The sequence below is a fragment of the Diabrotica undecimpunctata genome, chromosome 2, assembly GCF_040954645.1.
Source record: "Diabrotica undecimpunctata isolate CICGRU chromosome 2, icDiaUnde3, whole genome shotgun sequence".
Classification (NCBI taxonomy): Eukaryota; Metazoa; Arthropoda; class Insecta; order Coleoptera; family Chrysomelidae; genus Diabrotica; species Diabrotica undecimpunctata.
This window is the reverse complement of record NC_092804.1, coordinates 102083837-102104020: the sequence shown is the minus strand read 5'-3', so window position 1 is coordinate 102104020 and position 20184 is coordinate 102083837. Positions and strand designations below refer to the sequence as shown.

The following is a 20184-nucleotide window of genomic DNA, read 5'->3' as shown; positions in this document are numbered from 1 at the left end:
CTGTTGTTATGTGTTCATAGAAATGTTCAATATCTTCATCTCTGTAGGTACTTGTTGGAGCGTACACCTGTATGATTTTTGATTTTTGAACCTTTTACCATATAATATTTTATTCTCTTACATATATTATGAATTTAGGTTTTTTTCTAATATCTTGCAGGTGTTGAATTTAATTCGATCTTATTTGAAGATATTCGATGTATATCGATAAGATAAATGATAGATAATAATAACAAATAAAACCACGGTCACTTAAAATTCGTATTCTATGTTACAAAAAGTTCTTTTAGATTATGATTTAATTAACGGTTAAATATTTTTAGTACTATTGTAGAAATTCTTTTTTTAACGAATATGCTTTCCAAATGGGGCCTTACAATAGAAATACCCCTTCTATTGACATATTTTACTTTTTTTATGGATGGTAAGTACAATTTTGTTATAAATACAACCTATATCCCATATATAATACTGATAATGGCTTTGAAGCGTTCTGAATTATAGTTTTAATTTTGTGATAAAGATTTTATTTCGAACATATTGTTTTGTTTAAGTAGATATCATGTTTTTTTTTAATTTCCAAATATTATTTAACATTATGGTATAACGTATAGAATTTCGGTAAGCAGATATATTACTACTTATTTTTCCTATTATTTTCATTAAATATTGTAACACATTCAATGCAAGTGTCTTCTTTAGACACGCACAAAATGGAAATTTTTTGGACATAAAGTAAGAAGCATTTATACTTTTTCCTTAAGAGATCACAGTTTCACATTTATTATATGTATATTGGAACATTGTGTTTTACACCGCGTTTATTTAATAATAATATTTATAAAATTTTTATTGTATAATATTTTTAAATCCTTGTGTATGAAAATATCCTTATTAATGTACAAAATTCTTTTTCGCGACAATAGTGTTCCTAAAATCAAAATAAATTAATATAACAGCATATCCAGTTACAGCTTATTCTCGAATTTAAACTATACGAGAAAACTTAAACTTGCTTAAACACCAGACACCGCTTTTAATAGAGTCATCTCATCTGTCAACTTTCTTGTCTCGAATGTGATGTGCAGTACATCGTAGTGGTTAAAACATAGAATAACGCACATAAATACTATTATACAATAGTACACCATTCCAACGCAATATGCCACACATTTAATTTGTCAAAACAACAATAAAAATTATGTTATGTTATGTTATTACAAAGAAGATGTTATCAGCTTAATAACTACTTTTGACGTAACGATACCCGGTAATAGTGAGAAAATTCTGATGACCAGACCTGATGATTTCTGCCGAGAGGGAAGTTTAAGGATGGTCGAAGATGTGAATAATACCGAGTTCCTAACGGCATAAGCTTTGGTGAGAATTTGAGATACCGTTCCTGTAAAAGTTATGAATTTAAAGCGAACTGCTATTAAGTTAAGTAAAAGAACTGTGATCGGACAGTGAGTTCCCGTGGCTTCGATTTGTTCCATGAATACTAATAAGAAACCGTCGAAATCTAAGTATCCAACGGATCTTATTGAGACGATGATTAAAACGTACCAAGATCTTAATGATGAACGAACTAAAAAAGTGAAGTCTAGGCTGATAGCATTTCAAGATGTTTTTGCCATGGATAAGAAGGATACTGGCAAAACAAGCATAGTAAATCACAAAATTAATACCGGAGACGCTCAGCCAATCAGACAACAACCTAGACGACTTCTATTTGCGAAAGGAGATGAAGCCAAAGACATCATCAAAGATATGAACAAACAAGGGATAATTGAACCATCAAACAGTCCATGGGCATCACCAGTAGTGCTAGTAAAGAAGAAAGATGGTTCAACACGTTCTTGTATTGACTACCGACAGCTCAATGCGGTAACTAAAAAAGATAGTTATCCTTTGCCCAGAATAGACGATACTTTGGATACACTTTCTGGTTCTCGTTGTTTCTCCACGCTCGATCTGAAAAGTGGATATTGGCAAGTAGACATGGAGCCATCTGATCCTGAAAAAACCGCAATCTCGATAGGATCAGGGCTTTGGCAGTTCACAGTTATGCCCTTTGGTATATTTAATGCATCGGCCACATTTGAAAGATTAATGGAGGCAGTTTTAAGAGGTCTAACATGGAAAACATGCCTGGTTTATTTGGATGATGTAATTGTAGTTGGAAGATCCTTCGATAAATATGCCAATAATCTGACAGAAGTCTTTCAACGATTGCGGGCAGCGAATTTGAAGTTAAGCCTAAAGAAATGTCACTTGTTTTGACGAGAAGTGAAGTACTTGGAACATATTGTAGCAAGTAATGGTGTAACAGCTGATCCTGAAAAACTTGCAGCAATTAAGGATTGACCAGTACCAAGAGATGAACAGGAAATTAAAAGTTTTCTTGGCCTATGTACATAATACCGACGTTTTGTCAAAGGATTTGCCAACATCTCCAAGCCATTAACAAAATTGACAGAAGAAGCTAAATAATATACATGGAGCGAAGAGTGTCAAAGAGCTTTCGAACACTTAGAAATGGCTCTGATCTGCTCACCGATTCCTAGACAGGCAGGAAAATTTATAGTGGACACCGATGCAAGCAACAGTGCAATAGGAGCTGTTCTCTCCCAAATCCACGATGGGCAGGACAAAGTCATCGCTTACTTTAGCAAAGTCTTGTCGGAACCAGAAAGAAACTATTGCGTCACCAGGAGAGAACTGCTAGGCGTAGTAAAGGCTTGCGAGCATTTCCCTAAATATTTGTATGGCAGAAAGTTTCTTCTTCGCACGGCTTACGCTGCTCTAAAATGGCTTCTACAATTCCGTAATCCAGAGGGACAGATGGCCAGATGGTTAGAACGATTACAAGAATATGATTACGAGATCGAACACAGGGCTGGCAGAGTTCATTCAAATGCTGATGCCCTTTCGAGACGGCCATGTAGTGCAAATTGTAATCACTGTCTTAAATTAGAAGAACGACTTTGCCCCGTGAGACGAACCACCGTCATTAATGATCAATGGCAACCTCAACAGCTACAAGACTCTCAAGCAGATGATTCATGTATAAAAAGAGTATTGGATTGGATGCGTCGAAGTGAAAGACCTTCTTGGCAAGTCATTAGTGCATGTAGTTCCGAAGTCAAGTGTTACTTAAGCCAATGAAATTGCCTAGTGCTAAAAGATGATCTTCTGTCTAGAACCATTGAGAACGATGATGGTACAAAATCTAAGCTTCAGTTGATTGTACCCAAAAGTAAAGTGTCAGAAGTACTGCGTCAATTGCATGACGGTGCATCAGGTGGATAGTTTGGTATCACGAAAACTGCAAAAGGTTCGAGAACTGTTCTATTGGGTGAAATGTAAAGATGATGTAAGAAGATGGTGCCGGAAATGTGAACTGTGTGAAACCAGTAATGGTTCAGTTGGTTAAAAGGGAGCACCCATGAGACAGTACAATGTTGGTAATTCTATGGAAAGAGATGCGCAATCGACATTGCAGGTTCACTTCCAGAGACAAATGATAGAAATAAATATATCCTGGTAGCCATGGATTATTTTACGAAATGGACTGAGGCCTATACCTATACCAAATCAAGAAGCTGCTACCATTGCAGAGGTACTTGTTAAAGAATTCTTTAGCCGATTTGGTGTTCCCTTGGAGATGCACTCCGACCAAGGGCGAAACTTCGAGTCAACTCTTTTCCAAAACGTTTATAAATTGATTGGTGTCAATAAGACCAGAACGACACCCCTGCATCCTCAATCAGATGGAATGGAAGAGAGAATGAACCGAACAATGGGTAAACACCTGTCCAAAGTTGTATCAGAACGTCAAAGAGGTTGAGACCAGCACGTTCATTTATTCCTAATGGCCTACTGCTCGGCCGTGAATGAAACTACAGGACAGACTCCAGCCTACCTGAAGTTAGTTCGTTTGCCCTGCGACCTAAAGTTTGGCTGCAGACCTTCCGAAGAACATGTTGCAAGCGAAGGTTATGTCGACCGCTTTAAGTCTGCCCTGAAGTTAAGAATAAATACCATTCATGAACTTGCCCGATAACACATCCAGTGAGCCAGTGACAGAATGAAAGATCAGTATGATTCTCGATGCAAGAATGAAAGCTGTGAAGTAGGTGATCTTGTTTACCTTTATAATCCACAACGTCGTCGAGGCTTGTGTCCCAAACTACAAATGACGTAATATACCGAATTAAGAAGTCGCTGAAAGGTAAACCAAAAGTAGTGCTCATAAATCGTCTTACACCGTATGCTGGCTCAAATAAAACAGAAGAAGCACGAACCCTTCAACATGAGATCAAAGATGACCGGCGACCAAACTTTAATGAATTTCTGTCAAATTACGCAAACAGAAAGAGTGCTAGATTCGACGTAACGACAAAAGTTCAGCAGGATCTTTTTAGTGTTCCGCATAACGTCTCTCTAGCCCACTGTGTTGCCCAAGATCTTGGGATGACTAAAGAAGTCTCATCTGTATTTTATAAAAAGTTCAGTCATTTAGACGAGTTAAAAAATCAACAGCCTAAAGTTCAAAGAGTACTGAGATTACAAGATGGCCCTCGATCTTTGCTGTATATGGTGACCAGGAAGTCGTATACAGACAGGGCAACCTATGAGGATATATGGCGTGCTCTAACTAATTTGAAAAAAATCGTGTGCAATTATGACATCAAGAATTTAGCCTTACCAAAGATAAGCCATGCACTAGATAATCTGGATTGGAAGATTGTCAGAAGCATGCTTGAACTGATCTTCCGAGAAACCGGCGTAAGATTTACTGTGTGTTGCATTAATCCGAAGAGATCGTGCCTCCAAATACAGTGAACTGCTCTTCAGAGGGGTTCATGCAGAGCTGGAGAGTCCTGTGGATTCCGCCATCCTGGACCTACATATAGAGTTACTGATCGGGACGCTCAGATTTAAGAGGGGAGCAATATTACGAACATGCTTTACAACTGTAAAAAGGCATTAAGAACATTCGCGATGTATCGAGTGCGTGGTAAAACAACACGTCACGTAGGCAAATTAGAGGTGAGACTACTCCAAAATATTCTCGAACATAATACTTTTGGTATATATATGTAATAATGTTAGGAGTAAGTTTAGTTGATAAGAGAGTACCGAATTGTAAAATTTATAAATAAATATATTTATATAAATTGAAACCGCTCGTTTTATTTAATCTCGCTACAATATATATATATATATATATATATATATATATATATATATATACATTTCAAAACAACAGCCCTGTCCTTATCAAATCTCAAACCCACTTACTGGTTAGATGACACATTTGTCATTTGGCATCATGCTAAAGATACATTAGATCTCTTCCTCTTCCACTTGAGTGGAGTACATCCCAGTACATATATATATATATATATATATATATATATATATATATATATATATATATATATATATATATATTTCAAAACAACAGCCCTGTCCTTATCAAATCTCAAACCCACTTACTGGTTAGATGACACATTTGTCATTTGGCATCATGCTAAAGATACATTAGATCTCTTCCTCTTCCACTTGAGTGGAGTACATCCCAGTATTTGATTTAAGATAAAAGTTAAGTCTGAAGCGTCTTTGGTATTCCTTGATTTTCGTATTCATTTTCCAATTGCATGTACCGGAAACCTGCATATACAAACCGTTATCTCAATGCCCAATCACATAGTCATTCTGCTTAACTTAAATCAGTTATTAACACTTTTGTTTCCCGTTTCATAGGATTTCCCAAATTTAGTTTCGCCAAGTACGAAATCTTAGGATTTCTAATGTTGTTATTAGATAGCGTTGTAACGTCTGTATTGTTTTTATAATTATTGTACTATGACGGGAGAGATTTAATTTCGATTTAGAATCTTTTCAAATGACGTTCTGATGATATCTTATGAGGTTGAAATACAGTATAAGCAGATGACAGATGCCCTGCATTGAAATTAAATCTAAGACCGCCTTCTTTTTAAAGTGAGAAAGTTTTGTATCCCTAATTGAGAAATATTTTCATCTAATACTCCATAAAATTTTATTTTTTATTCTACTTGTTATGCCTATTACTGTTATTTTAAAGATTTTTCTGTTAGGGTTAACTTTATTTACATATTTATTGTGTTTTAACGATTTATCATCTGGAAGTCAAAAAAAGATACAAATATAATTACAATTTTTGTGGTTTATTTTAAAAAAATTATAAAATATTCAATGTTTAAAATTCCACAGAAAATGGTATTTATTATATATACATTATATAGAGTATAATAATAGTATTAGAAATAGTATTTTCAGGTTCTTGGTTTTTGCTTTACACTAAACTTTTAACCTTTATATTTTATAGTCTATTGTCTCTATTATTTATATTGTATTTCTTATTCCCTTTTAGCATTCCTACTTATACAGCAACATCTTTACTTTAAAATTACCCTATTATGTAACTAGACACCAGTTGAAATAAATAAGGACTAAGTACAAAGCAATCCTACTCTCACATTAAATCTATCAGCGTTTGTGAGATCTATCTTTATACTAGTTGTTTTCACTTTACACCACATCATGATAAGTTTGCAATTATTCTGTTATTTTTTCTAATACTAATTGAGAAACAAAATTACTAAGCAATAAGCACTGGTCCGATCCTAATTTCACTTTAAATTTCTCACGTCAGTTTCAGTCAAATAGATTCTAACACTAATTGTAACTTTATTATTTTTGGAAATCTTCATATACGCACAGGAACTTATTTCTTATTTTGTATCTGTCCTAGTAACGGTTGACTGATAATCAACCGTAATTTCGAAAAAACATAACCTGCAACAAATTTTTTGCTTATACATTTTCGCAGAAATTTTTAAAATAGTCTTTTGAAAATGATTTCCGGAATGGAAATCGAAACGTCAAATATTGTAAAATGTAATTTTACAATCGATTATGACTTATGCAACAATAAAACACTGAAAACTTTGTTTTTAAAAACTTCCACAAAATTTATTATAAACTCCAACAGGAGCCAAAATAAAAAGCACTTACATAGTGGTGTATACAAACTTAAATGTGGCGACTGCCCAAAAACTTATATCGGTCAAACTGGTAGAAATTTTAATAAACGATTAGCAGAAGATAAAAGGGCTTTCAATAATAGAAAAACAGATTTTACATTCGCACTTCACCTTCTAGATCATAGGCATTATTTTAATAACGAATATATTTAACGAATTTAGAAAGGCCTTAAGGTATCTTTGTTAGAATCTATGGAAATTAACAAATTAAAAAACAAAAATATAATTCTGAATGACCAATTTGAGACAAACAGTTCTCCCCCCCTCGACCTATTTTATTAAAGACTCTAAAGTGTAAACGCATGCCAAAAATAGATCACTTGAGAAAGGCAATCAGCCGAAACAGCTGTAGTGATAAGAGTTTATGAAAAATTTTGTGAAAGTTTTTAGTGTTTTATTGTTACATAAAATGAATTTCTATCAAGTAACGGCCGAATACATCAATTGATTAGGACTTAACCCTTTAACGCCCTCTGGTAGCTACGTATACTACAAGCTATTACGGCTTATTTTGTCATCAGAGTTGCAATGAAAACAATCCTTAAGGCGGAGTCGATACACTAAATGCTTGCTGGGTAGGTATGAATACCGAAAACCTGTATGTGGCTTGGCAACCATGTACTTTTCACAAAACTGGCATGATGTGCTACCAGCGTGCCTTACTGCAACAGTCTATATAAACAATCGTTAAATTTTATTTTTGTTTTGTGCACACATGTCATTTGGAATAAAATACGTGGACAAAAATTGAAGGTAAGTGTCAAGTGTACTTTTTTCATTATTTTTAACTGTCAGATAATTCTTTAAAAGCACTGGATTAGTTATTGTAAAAATAAATATGTTGTATAAGAATTCTAACCCCAAAATTCATTATTTTTATTTATTCTGGCATAAAAACAATTTTTATTTCTTAGCTATGAAACTTATGCCAGTTATTAGACAATAGTGTGGCAACAAATTTCTATAAAAATCTTGTTTGACATTAGCGCTAGGAAAATATTTTTAATCATTTTTAAGATTGTACCAAATAAATGGTTGTTTTTTCACATAATAAACCAAAAAAATGTTGAGACCGTAGTTTACGCACAGTACTAAAATTTTAAGGATACATTAAAGCAAAGTTTAGTATTTATTTGCTAGACTAGTGTTCTATAAGACTTTAAATTATTAATTAGGCCTATTTGTCATTAAAATTTTTTCAGTACATTATTTATGTTTTTTAGATGTCTCGAAACCGACCGCTTACAGAAGCTGAACTCCAGTATATAGTAGACCATCTAAGTGATGTAAGTGTGAAGAGTATTGTCTTTCTGAATTTGATGGTGATGGGAATGCGGACGACAATTTCCTTGAGACAAGCTCAATTTCCAGAACTCCGTTACAATCCTCGACTACTAGTATCGACAGCCAACCATCATGTTCCATTACTTCTGTATAGAACTTTAAAAGGGTGCGCCAAGGTAATCTTACAAGAAAGACAAATAATTCTAGCGGAAACGAAGATTCTGATGATTCAGATCAAGATCCTGACTTTTATCCAGATGATGATTTTGGTTTCAAACACAAGTTGTCTAGGTTATTTCCTAAAAACATTTTTTCTGGTGAAGAAGGCGAGGATGAACAACTGTTAATGTTACCTCAAGCAACAAATTCCTTAACTTCTGCCGATAAAGACGAGAAAGAGGAACAAGCTATTGCTCCTTCAAATCAATCTTTTTTATGGTCCAAGAAAAACGTCCCCAATCTCCTTTACGAATCATTTAATTTTACTGAGTCTTCAAGCGTCAATGTTGACATTAATTCAAGTAAGCCAATCGACTTCTTCAGAGTTTTCTTTAGTGAGAATATCTGTCAAACAGTTTACAAAGAATCGAACCCTTACGTTACCCAGAAGAATTCGCAACTTTTTATGGATATGGAAGAACTTGACGCTTTCTTGGGAATACTTATAGTGATGGAGCTCCACAGCCTTCCAACACTAAGGTCATACTGGTCCAGCAATGAAAACTTCCATGTTGAACGTGTGGCTAGTGTATTTACATTAAAAAGGTTCCTGAAAGTCTTGAGATTTTTGCATTTAAACAATAATGAAAATATGCACCAACCAAAAAGTAAAGAGTTTGATAGGCTCTACAAACTTAGACCACTTATAAACCATCTTTCAGAAACCTTTTAAAATGCTTTTACGCCGTATAAACACCTATCTATTGACGAAATCATGTGTGCTTTCAAAGGACGTACATCACTAAAACAGTACATGCCAATGAAACCAATAAAAACAGACTTTAAAATTTGGGCATAGGCATATGCTAAAACGGGATACCTTCTAGATTTTTAAATATATCAAGAAAAACCCACTGAATCAACGTCCGATATGTTAGGAGAACGTGTTGTTTTAAAACTTACATCGACATATCAAAATCGTGGTTATTGCGTATACGTTGATATTTTTTTTACCACAATACCACTGATGCAGAAACTACTGGAAAAGAAAACTTTTGCTTGTGGCACTATAAGGCAAACAAGTAAACATTTTTCAAAACAAATATTATGTGTTGATGAAGAGCTTTCCCAAAATCAGTCAGATTCGGTTAGTTCTGGGGAAATATCTGTGTATCAGTGGAAAGATAGAGGCGTAAAATGTGTTACTGTTGTCAGCAATCTACATAATTTTTAAGAAAAAACTCAGGTTTGAGAACAAATAAAACCGGCATCAGAGATCAAGTACCATGTCCTCAGGCAATAGCCGATTATAACAAATACATGGGTGAAGTAGATCTATTTGATCAATATCATGTTAACTACTTGGTAGCATGGAAATCAAGACGTTGGTGGGTAAAAATATTTTACTAGCTTTTAGATGCAGCAGTAGTAAACAGCTATATTTTGTGTAAGGAGACTCTGAAAAAAAAAATAACTTAAGTGCTAAGCCTATGACTGCATTACAGTTCCGCAGTGAACTAGCAGATAATTTGATTAGCACTTTTACTTTCGGAAAAAAGTCTGGACCTCCATCAAACTTAACTTTGAATGCTGGTTCACACTTACCCATCAAAGAAACTTATAGGCGCTGTGCCCTTTGTGCTTAATCTAAAAAGAAACAAACGCGCATCAATTTGATTTGTCAAGTTTGTAACGTTGCTCTATGTAAAGACTGTTTTGCACCCTACCATAGTTGATAGAAAGTTCTTAGATAATAAATTTAAAATATTATTTTATTTAGTTTTTTTTTGTATCTTTTATTATCTTTATTATCTTTATTTTATATAAAAATAAAGTATTTTTTTAAAAATTTTTTTAATTGTTTTTACCGGTAGCTATATATACCATTGCCCAATAAGTATTAGTCGTTTGTCAAAATGCACACTGGTAGCTATATATACCACCCTTTCCAGCCCTTATGACAAAGAAAATATTTTGTTAAACATTTTTTGTCTTCTTAATGATGCATAATGAATTACTTTTATTATTCAAAAATATATTTTTTACAAAAAAATAGTTCTGCCCGTTAAAGGATTACAAATATAAAATGTATCTTAAACATGCAAAAAAAATAGTTTAAAAACCTTTGTATGATAATATATTTTTTTAACGTTTAATATATAATTTTAGCTGGAATAATATTAAATCTTAATCTCTACCTAACATGCTATACACTCAAGGAATATCCAGAACAAAATTGCTCACGATTAGGAAGATACAAAGATAATGCTACGAAACATCTGGAAGAGTTAGTCCAACCAGAAGCAGCTTACGTAACTACTATTACGGAGATGGTTCCAGCTGCTCTACCCGTTTTTGTTTCGCTTATGATTGGTTCGTGGTCAGATAAACACGGAAGAAAACCTGTAATGGTTTATGTTCTTACATGCAAGTATTATAATATTGCTCAATAATTTTTATTACAAAATATTTTTACACGAAATTTCATTTATAAGATTCATATTTTAATTTACTTAGCAAAAATAGTATTGCAATAATCAACAAGACACAATATCATCGAAATTAAGTTGAGATTACAGTAAATGTGATTTACAAGAACCCTGAAATATATGTAGCCAAAAAGATGTGAATGGTATAAAAATTTAAGCTTAAATTAAGATTTCGTTTGCAGGTCTTTCAATATCTTGTGGTGTTGGTGCGATTTTAATAAATTTCTGTAAAAATCCCTATTTGTTAATGTTAGGAGCCATTCCAGCTATGGCATGTGGAGGAGGAATGACTTTTTTTAGCGTTACTTTGGCGTATATTAATGAAATATCTACTCCAAGTAACATAAGCATAAGGTAAGTATCCAATATTTTTTAGTGATTATATCGCTCATTTGCTGCAATAACTAGAAAATAACGATTCTTCAGAAGATAAGTCACAAGTTTTATATGTATTATTAATTTTGGAAACGGCAACAGAAAAGAAAATAATGGTAGTATTTGGTCCAGTACCATCTGGTTATGACTATTACATGAAATACTTACATAAATGTATAGTATACAGTCATAAATATCTCCAGTATCACTTATGACGTTCTAGCTTAAATCAATTTTTTAAGATAGCAATCGTTATATATTGTTTGTAACAAAAGTATTGTGAGGTAATGCATACTAAAATGAAATCCACTGTGTTACTACTATAAATATCTTTCTGATTGTTGTATATCACGCTTAATGTCGAAGATACAAATCAAGTAGATTTTCTATTATATTAGGATTTTAGGAAGTAAGGTTCAATCAGTAGTATTACATCAGCGGATGTAGTATTATGAGGAAGACGAAGAAGCGGAACATGCGATTCTGGATTCAATCAAACCTAAACGAAGTTTGCTTTATTAATTTTTTTCGGAGGTTGAGATTCAAATAACGTGCATCACATAGGACGAGAGCCCAGCCTAAATAGCTCCAGAGTCCGTAAGGCAGAGAAACGTCAAGAGAAAACCTCTCTGCAAAAACAGAGAGTAAAGGAAAACCACGCAGGGCCTAGGGTCTATAAGCAATCAATCAGTCGAAAAAAAAACCAATTCTTTAAAGTAAGCAGCCCAAAATGTCTCTTGACTGCATATTGTGCGGTTCCCAAGGCGTCAGACAAATGCAAGCGACTTCCCCCTATCAGGCTTCAATAATTCTAATTCTAAGCAATTATTAATTGATCTAAATATTGATAATACTTTAGAATTAAACAATTCTGTAAATTATAATTCGGATTTAAGTAACTTAAGTTCTAGCCCCCTTCATGTTGTAAATGTCGATATCGAAATTGTCTCATTAATATGCAAAAATTACTGCAATATATGTAAAAACACCAACAATACTAATTTTAATAAGTCTATTGGTATTTCCAAAAGCACTGGTGACAACGAATATGAAATTAAAGAAGAAAAGAACCTGCTTAGATTTCGAGGTTGAAGGCTGCTCAGATTCCGAGAAGGAAGAAACCAAAAGGATCTGCAAAAGCGTGGAGGCTGAGAAAATATCCCATCAATTAAAGCATTAACCGATAAAATAACCCAGACGAAACAAGAGATAAAGCAGCTTCATGAGAATTATAGCAGTCAAATAGGAGACCTAATAAAAGAATACTGCAAAGAATTATAGAAATAAAGGACAAACAGGGCAGAGAATTAACCGAGTATTGAATATTGACTCTGACGGAACAATCGCAGTTCATGGCAGAATTAAACCTAAATAACTTTTTTGTTTATTCACTGATTTTGATTTAGCATTGGATATGATGTACCACACTGGATATTTAATGTATATTAAAATTATGACAGTACATATTATTTTATTTCAAATGATAGTACAAAATTCATCAATTGAAAAAATCTCTAATACTCTTTTTCTTTTAGGATGGCTATTTTTGAAGTAATATCTGTTTTTTCCACTTGTTTTGGCACATTGGCAAGTATTCCATTGTTGTATGCAACAAGCTATTCAACTGTGTATGTAATATCATGTTCATTAATATTTAGTTCTGCTGTATATACATACTTCCTTGTATCAGAACCGCTTAAAAACATAAGTGACGAAAAACGCTCATTTTCCAATGTGTTTACTTGTGATAATTTCAAGGAAATATTTATGGTACCGTTTAAAAGAAGACCGCATAACAAAAGATCTTTAATATTATTACTGCTGCTTATTACAGTTTTGCTAAATATGGTTATGTCAGGAGAAAAAACAGTGCAAACTCTTTATTTAATGAAGGTTTTTAAATGGACTAGTCAGGAAGTGAATGTATTTTCAAGCTGGTCCTGTGTGGTATTTGTTATTGGGACGGTAGTTTTTACTTTCTTACTAAACAAAAAGCTGCACATAAAGGAATCTTATTTGACAGTTGTAGGCATAGTTAGCTTAATAGTATCGTCCATTTTGTATGGTATAGCAAAAAACAACTGGTTCATTTATTTATGTAAGTACCACTCTCAACTTTTAATAAGTAAAAAATATCGTTAAATCGAATAATATATAAATTTAAAAACTTAGTATTTTGTTTTAATTATAAAATTTAAATTTAAATCGAATTAAATAAATATAATAAAGGTTTTTAGATTAAAAAATAATCTAGCAAAATATTCAGAGCCTCTTACCACTTCCCGTTATACCCAAAGGACACCCTTATGGTAAAGTAAAGAATGGAAAAGAAAAGTATTTTTGAAGTTTATGTGAAAAAATAGATAGAATGGGCGATTTAAATGAAAAAATAGAGAAACAAAAAAACCAAAATCAAATTTTAATAAATAAGACTCCCTAGCAACCTTCCTAGCAAATAAATACCATTCGTTTTTTTTTTATATAAAAAACTTGTTAAACATAGCTGCTGCTTGGCCGTTTACCCAGACAGACCCCACCCGATCAAATGTGTAATAATATTTCTACTATTTCTTAGTTGGTATTTTTCTTAAAATCTTCTTTCACTTGGCAACCCTGTGCATGTTTATGTCTCGGTTATTCCTATATATTACGTCATTTATGATTCAAACTCGTTCGAAGTGGGTACGATCGAAATCTCATCATCATATTTATACCAAAGAAAGGAAAAAAAGCGATTGCTGTCTCTACTGCGCACAGAGATGATCGTATTGATGAAGATATTGGCAATCAGAAAAACCTTAAAATAATTACTCTTTATTATTCCACAAAAGTGAAGTAGATGTTTTAGATATAATGATAACATCATATATATTTCTAGAAATACGAAACGTTGACCAATGGTAGTATTTTAAAATCCCTTAATATTGCAGCCATTAACGTATTTGTAATCTATAAAGGCAACAACCCAAATGGAGAACTTTCCAAAACGCGAAAACTATTTTAAAAAATCTAGGTATACAATTGGTACAGGAGTGTATACGATACAACGATAGAGAGCAGTTGATAAGAATTTGTCAAAAGCTGTGCGTGCTTCGGCCTTGAGACTATCAGGAATTGAGGTCGAGGTTGTACCAGAGCCACAGCCATGTAAAAGGGGAAATTAAATGTTCTCAAATGTTAAAAAATATTCGGCAAAATTATGGACATTTTTTTTACCTAAAATATTTAAAAAACTTTTTGGAATTACTTCTGTAGTAAATATTACATAGTTAATCTTCTTCTCCTTCCTTTGCCCTATCGGTTTCGGACGTTGGCTATTAACAAGGCTATTTTGACTTTGTTTACGGCACCTCTGAACAGTTCGGTCGATGTTAGTCCGAACCATTGTCGCAGGTTATGCATCCATGAGTGTCGTCTTCTTCCTGGTCCCTCCTACTGTCGATTCTTCCTTGGACTATTAACTGTAGCAGCCGGTACTTAGTATGCCTCATGACATATCCGAAGTACTTTAGCTTCTGTTTCTTTACGGTGAAGATTATTTCTTTGCTTTTGCCTATTATCTGCATTACTTCCACGTTAGTGATGTGGTCTGTCCAGGATATCCGAAGAATACGGCGATATATCCACAGCTCAAAGGATTCTAGTTTCTTCAGGGTGGCTTCCGTTGTGGTCCATGCCTCTGATCCATAGAACAAGATCGGGAAGATATAACACTTGACCAGTCTTAATTTTAGTTCCATTGAGATTTTGCTTGTGAACCACTTTTTCATATTGTTGAACGCGTTTCGCGCTTTTTCAATTCGTGATCTTATTTCTGTTGACTGGTCCCATTTTGTGTTGACTGTGGTTCCAAGGTATGTGTATATCTCCACTTGTTCTATTTTTCGGTTGTTTAATGTCAATTGCATCGGAGGTTGTTGTGTTCTGCTGATGAGCATGCATTTAGTTTTGGTTGTATTGAGTTCTAAACCATATTCTTGACTTGCTGTGTGTATGCTTTGCATGAGTCTTTGAAGCTCGTTGCAGTCATTTGCGATAATAACTGTGTCGTCAGCATATCTAATATTATTGATTACCTCTCCGTTTACTTTGATACCCTCCGAAACTTCTCCCAGTGCTTGTCTGAAGATTTGTTCAGATACATAGTTAATAATTTGTTTAAAATATGTTGATGCGAAAAAAGCACTAAAAGGTATACTGGTTCTCGGAAGGCGCTATTTTATTTTGGTTGTCAAAAACCACACACGACCGAAAGTGATTCCGAATGGGCATCTGATGAACGTAGGGTTAAAAAACAGAAAAAGAATAGCAGGACCTAGCAAAGCCCCAGTGGGACAACAAGGGATATTATTATACAACGACATAAAGTACTAGTAGTGTTAAATATAATAAACACAGGTAGCAAATGTAGAATGCTAAGAACACGAATAAAAACTAACGCCAAAACAGAAAGAAGGAAACTTATAGTTATGTGATGTTTCTGTCAATTTTTTATGTGCCTGTTTCGGTTGTTCTAACGTTACCCCGCCTTCCTCTCTGCGAGGTATTGTGACACTATCTCTACTCGTCTGGGGGATAATTCGTATTGAATATTGGACATTTTACAAGAAATATTTCAGTCCTAACTTGTCACGCTGACTGTTTCACAGGTCCCTTATTGACATACAAAATAAATAAAATAATAATATTTATTTAATATAAATATTATATTGAAGAAATAAATTCTTCCTGATCTTTTTGCTTCCTGTTAATTAGGTGCATTAAGCATTTCCTTTTTTGCTTGAACGCCTCGCGGATCAACAAAAGTAATGTCTTCATCGGAAGATCTATCTGAGAAAGTGTTTTGAGTCAATACTTGGGAAGAAACTAGAACGCTGTTAATTGACTTCCGCATGTATGCAATCGAAATTCGGAAGTCGGAAAAAATGACGCAGAACACTGTACGCAGAACTCAGAATGCTAGACCGCTGTATGTGGGTGGGCGCGCGGGCTTAGATCTGTCAAAAGTCATATGTATTTTGTCAGTAAACGATTTATTGGTAAGAATATTTTTTTTTAAATATTTAAATTATTTTAATATTTCAGCTGTACCAGTAACTATTCTAAGGAGTCTTATAAACCCAATGCTGAGAACATTGTTGGGAAAAAATATAGCTCGAGAGGAAATGGGCAAAATATTTTCATTAATTTATGTTCTTAATACCTTCCTGCAGTTGGGAGGAGGACTAATGTATAATAATATATACCAGCATACTCAGTCGCATCCAGAAGCGTTTAATTGGGTGTCGATAGGTCTTTATGCATTTTGTATTCTCCTAGTTATGTAAGTATTAAAAATTCTTTAATATGCATTAGTATTATGGCTATTTAGAGTGTAATACTAATATACAGTGTAGGTTAAAGTTTATGGTCGGTATGGTACAATTTAACAGGATATCTAACACAGATATAAAATCATATTTTCAGCGAATAGATAAAGATAACAATCATATTTCCCTTTGGTCTCTCCTCCATATTTCTTATTAATGCCCATTGCCTATTAGTGAGACGATTAGTTCCGATCAGAGATATTTTACATACCTCTGGTTCCGATCCTAATATACCCATGAAACTAGAGGTGGGTCGTTGACGTTTTTATCGGAACCGTTTTTCGTAAACTGTAACTAGTTGATTGTTTACCAGTAGTTTCAAATAAGCGAGTACACAAACAAACATATTGACTATTATATTAAAAAAAAAAACTAATAAAGGATATATTTATAATAACTTGAAAAATAAATTAAACAATACAAATAGTACTTACATTTACATTACACATTATTAAATCACGAATCGTCTAAATTAACATTTAAAAACATAAGTTTTTCCACTTTTCTTATTAACCGTGTTCTCCTTTCATTTAAAATTTAACCGGGTTTTGAACATGTGTTCACAAGGAACAGATTTTGTTATAATATTACATTATTTTATGAATATAGTGGTTAAGTTAGGATATATATGGCGATGGTTTTTCCACCACTGTAATGGACCGTTCCAATCTCCGTTCAAATTTTTTTGTGGGTAATATCATCAGACTTCTGATGACAGACATCAACATGTCGACTTATTTTATACATCTTGATACAGGTGTATGTTTAGATGAGTCATGTCCAATTAATTCATAAATATACACCATGGACTTAAGTCATCTTTATCAGTTTATTTTTCTTGTACTGGTTGATTTTCGCTAGTATAATCTTCTTCTTCTTTTTTTCATAGAAGTAACCAGCTTCGTAACTCTTTCTTTTGTTTTTTTATAACTAGGTATTCTGATTAATGAATGAGTTTCGATTTAAGATTAAAACTTGTTCATTACGTCAGGTTCATTACTTCAGGAATGTTATATCAAAACTAAGCAAATTATTAGATCACAAGTTGTTAAAGAAGTAAAAAATATCTATATTACTACTGGTCTCTGGACATATGGAGTAACTGAGAGTTACATCGCATTAACAGGCCATTATTAAACGAAAATTTAGAATTTAAAATGGTTTTATTAGGCTGCTGCCATTTTCTGGAAACCATAATTCAGAAAACATCGCTTTTGACATTGGTGAAATTATTAATCAGTGGGGTCTAAAACAAAAAGTAAATTTTGCAGTAACTGATATGGCCTCAAATTTGGTCAAAGCTATTAAAGATGTTTTGGAATGAAAACATTTAAATTGTTTTGCTCATACGTTAAATTTATTGGTGGAGGACGCACTTAGATGCTGTCGTGTACAAATAGATATAATAAAAAGTCTTTTTTTTGACAATTCGGCAAAAAACACATTTCAAAAAAAGCACCTTATCTTCAGAAAAGCTTTTAAAGTATCAATTACAACATAACAAAGTTCCCAAATGGCCAATCCAAGACGTGAAAACTAGGTAGAACTTCATCTATTACATGTTAAAAAGAATGACCGAGTTAGAAGAGGTTCCACAATGGTATTAATTAATACAGACTTAGACTTAGACCAAATCTAAATAATGAAGACTGGATTATTTGTTCTTAACTTTCCCAAATTTTACGGCATTTTAAAGGAATAACAAGTACAATGAGTGGCCAAAAATACTTAAAGGGTAGTTCAGTGATTGTTATGGTACGCTGCCTGCAAGAATCTTGCAATAAAATTTTAGAAAACGGTAACCTTACATCTACAGTATCCGACGTAGTAAAATCAATCAAACTAATATCGGCTCTAATTGTTTAGTTTATTTTTTAAGTTATAATAAATATATCCTTCATTACTTTCTTTCACTTTAATAAATATTGTGTATAGACGATAATAGCCATGTTTTTTTAGGTAGGTACTCTCTTACTTAAAATTACAGTTAAACAATCTTAGTAACTTGTTTACGAAAATCGGTTTACGATAAAAACATCAACGACTCACCTCTACTCGTTACCTCTTTCCTTACTTTGATTCGGTGCTTTGACGAATCCAGAGATCGGGAGACGAGACGTTGCCAAATCATTTTGTATCAAGCTTTTATTGTGGCATTATATGCAGTTTATTATTTTTTAATAGGAATAAGTCACAATGTGACTTTGAAATAAGCTTATTTTGATGTTTAGATTTTTAATTCGGAAATCGTACTTAAAATACGAAACCTTAAATGGCTAATACTAGATATATATATATATATATATATATATATATATATATATATATATATATATATATATATATATGTATATATATATATATGTATATATATATATATATATATATATATATATATATATATATATATATATATATATGTACTAGGTACTTAACATTTTCGCTATTATCGCCCTATAATTTGACGTTATTAGGTTAAAAACATTTACTTAGTACTGTCTTACATAAATATCTGTTATAAAACTGTAAGGAAAACTACACGAAATATTTAAAACTTTATTTTTTTAGTGTTGTTATAGTCCTCGAATCTGGGATACCGGAAGAAACTTCACAGACAGAAACAAGTGAAGTGACTGTGAAAGAAAAAGCTCAAGTAACTGAAAAAATCAAATAATAATATTGTGATTCCTATTTAATGAACTATTTATGTTTTAATAAATATATATTTTTAATAAAATTTAAAATTAAATAAATAAAACAACGTTTAAATATATGTTACAATTTATTGGTCTTAAGGATTGCTTTAGATAGTGCTTTAAAGTATTTGCGACATAAAATGTGTTTTATTTTAAACTACTACATAATGTATTATTACACGTCATGCTTGTCTACATCGTCTGTGTCTATAGTATAAAACCGTCACTGTCCTCATTACGCCTGAATAGATTACGACAAAATTAGAAACTGACTGCCTCAGCCACGACCAAAAAACAGTCCTATTACCCTCCCTTATCAAAACTATAAATTTCGCCTAAATTAACAATAAATTCGTGACATCTGGGACAAACCATACCCATTGATTTATTTCAGTAATATTCTAAGTCAACGTATCTCAAACGACGATGTTTTTGAAACAACTAACGCTAAGAGGTTTTGCGACAATCCCACTCAATGGCGGCGACAAACACAGGGTATAATAAATATAAAAATGGCTAATAATATGATCAGGAAAATACATAGTTTAAAAAAAGTAAAATTTTATTCTAATGCAGGAAAATTAATAAGAATATGTTAATCTTATTAATTTATATAGATCTGTATTATTAAATCTATTGGATCTAAATCCATTAATGCATTAAATTTACACAATATACTATATTAGATGTATATATACAGGGTGTGACATCAGCC

The 20184-nt window shown here is 32.8% G+C and overlaps 1 protein-coding gene across 1 annotated transcript; it reads left to right on the top strand.

The window, feature by feature from the left end:
* Positions 1-269: 269 nt before the first annotated feature.
* On the top strand, positions 270-19546 carry LOC140434760 (probable peptidoglycan muropeptide transporter SLC46). Its single transcript, XM_072523257.1, has 6 exons — positions 270-424; positions 10710-10967; positions 11212-11383; positions 12940-13502; positions 16490-16727; positions 19342-19546. The coding sequence occupies exons 1-6, from the start codon at positions 355-357 to the stop codon at positions 19445-19447; spliced, it is 1407 nt and encodes a 468-aa protein (XP_072379358.1). The 5' UTR covers positions 270-354; the 3' UTR covers positions 19448-19546.
* The last annotated feature ends 638 nt before the right edge of the window (positions 19547-20184 follow it).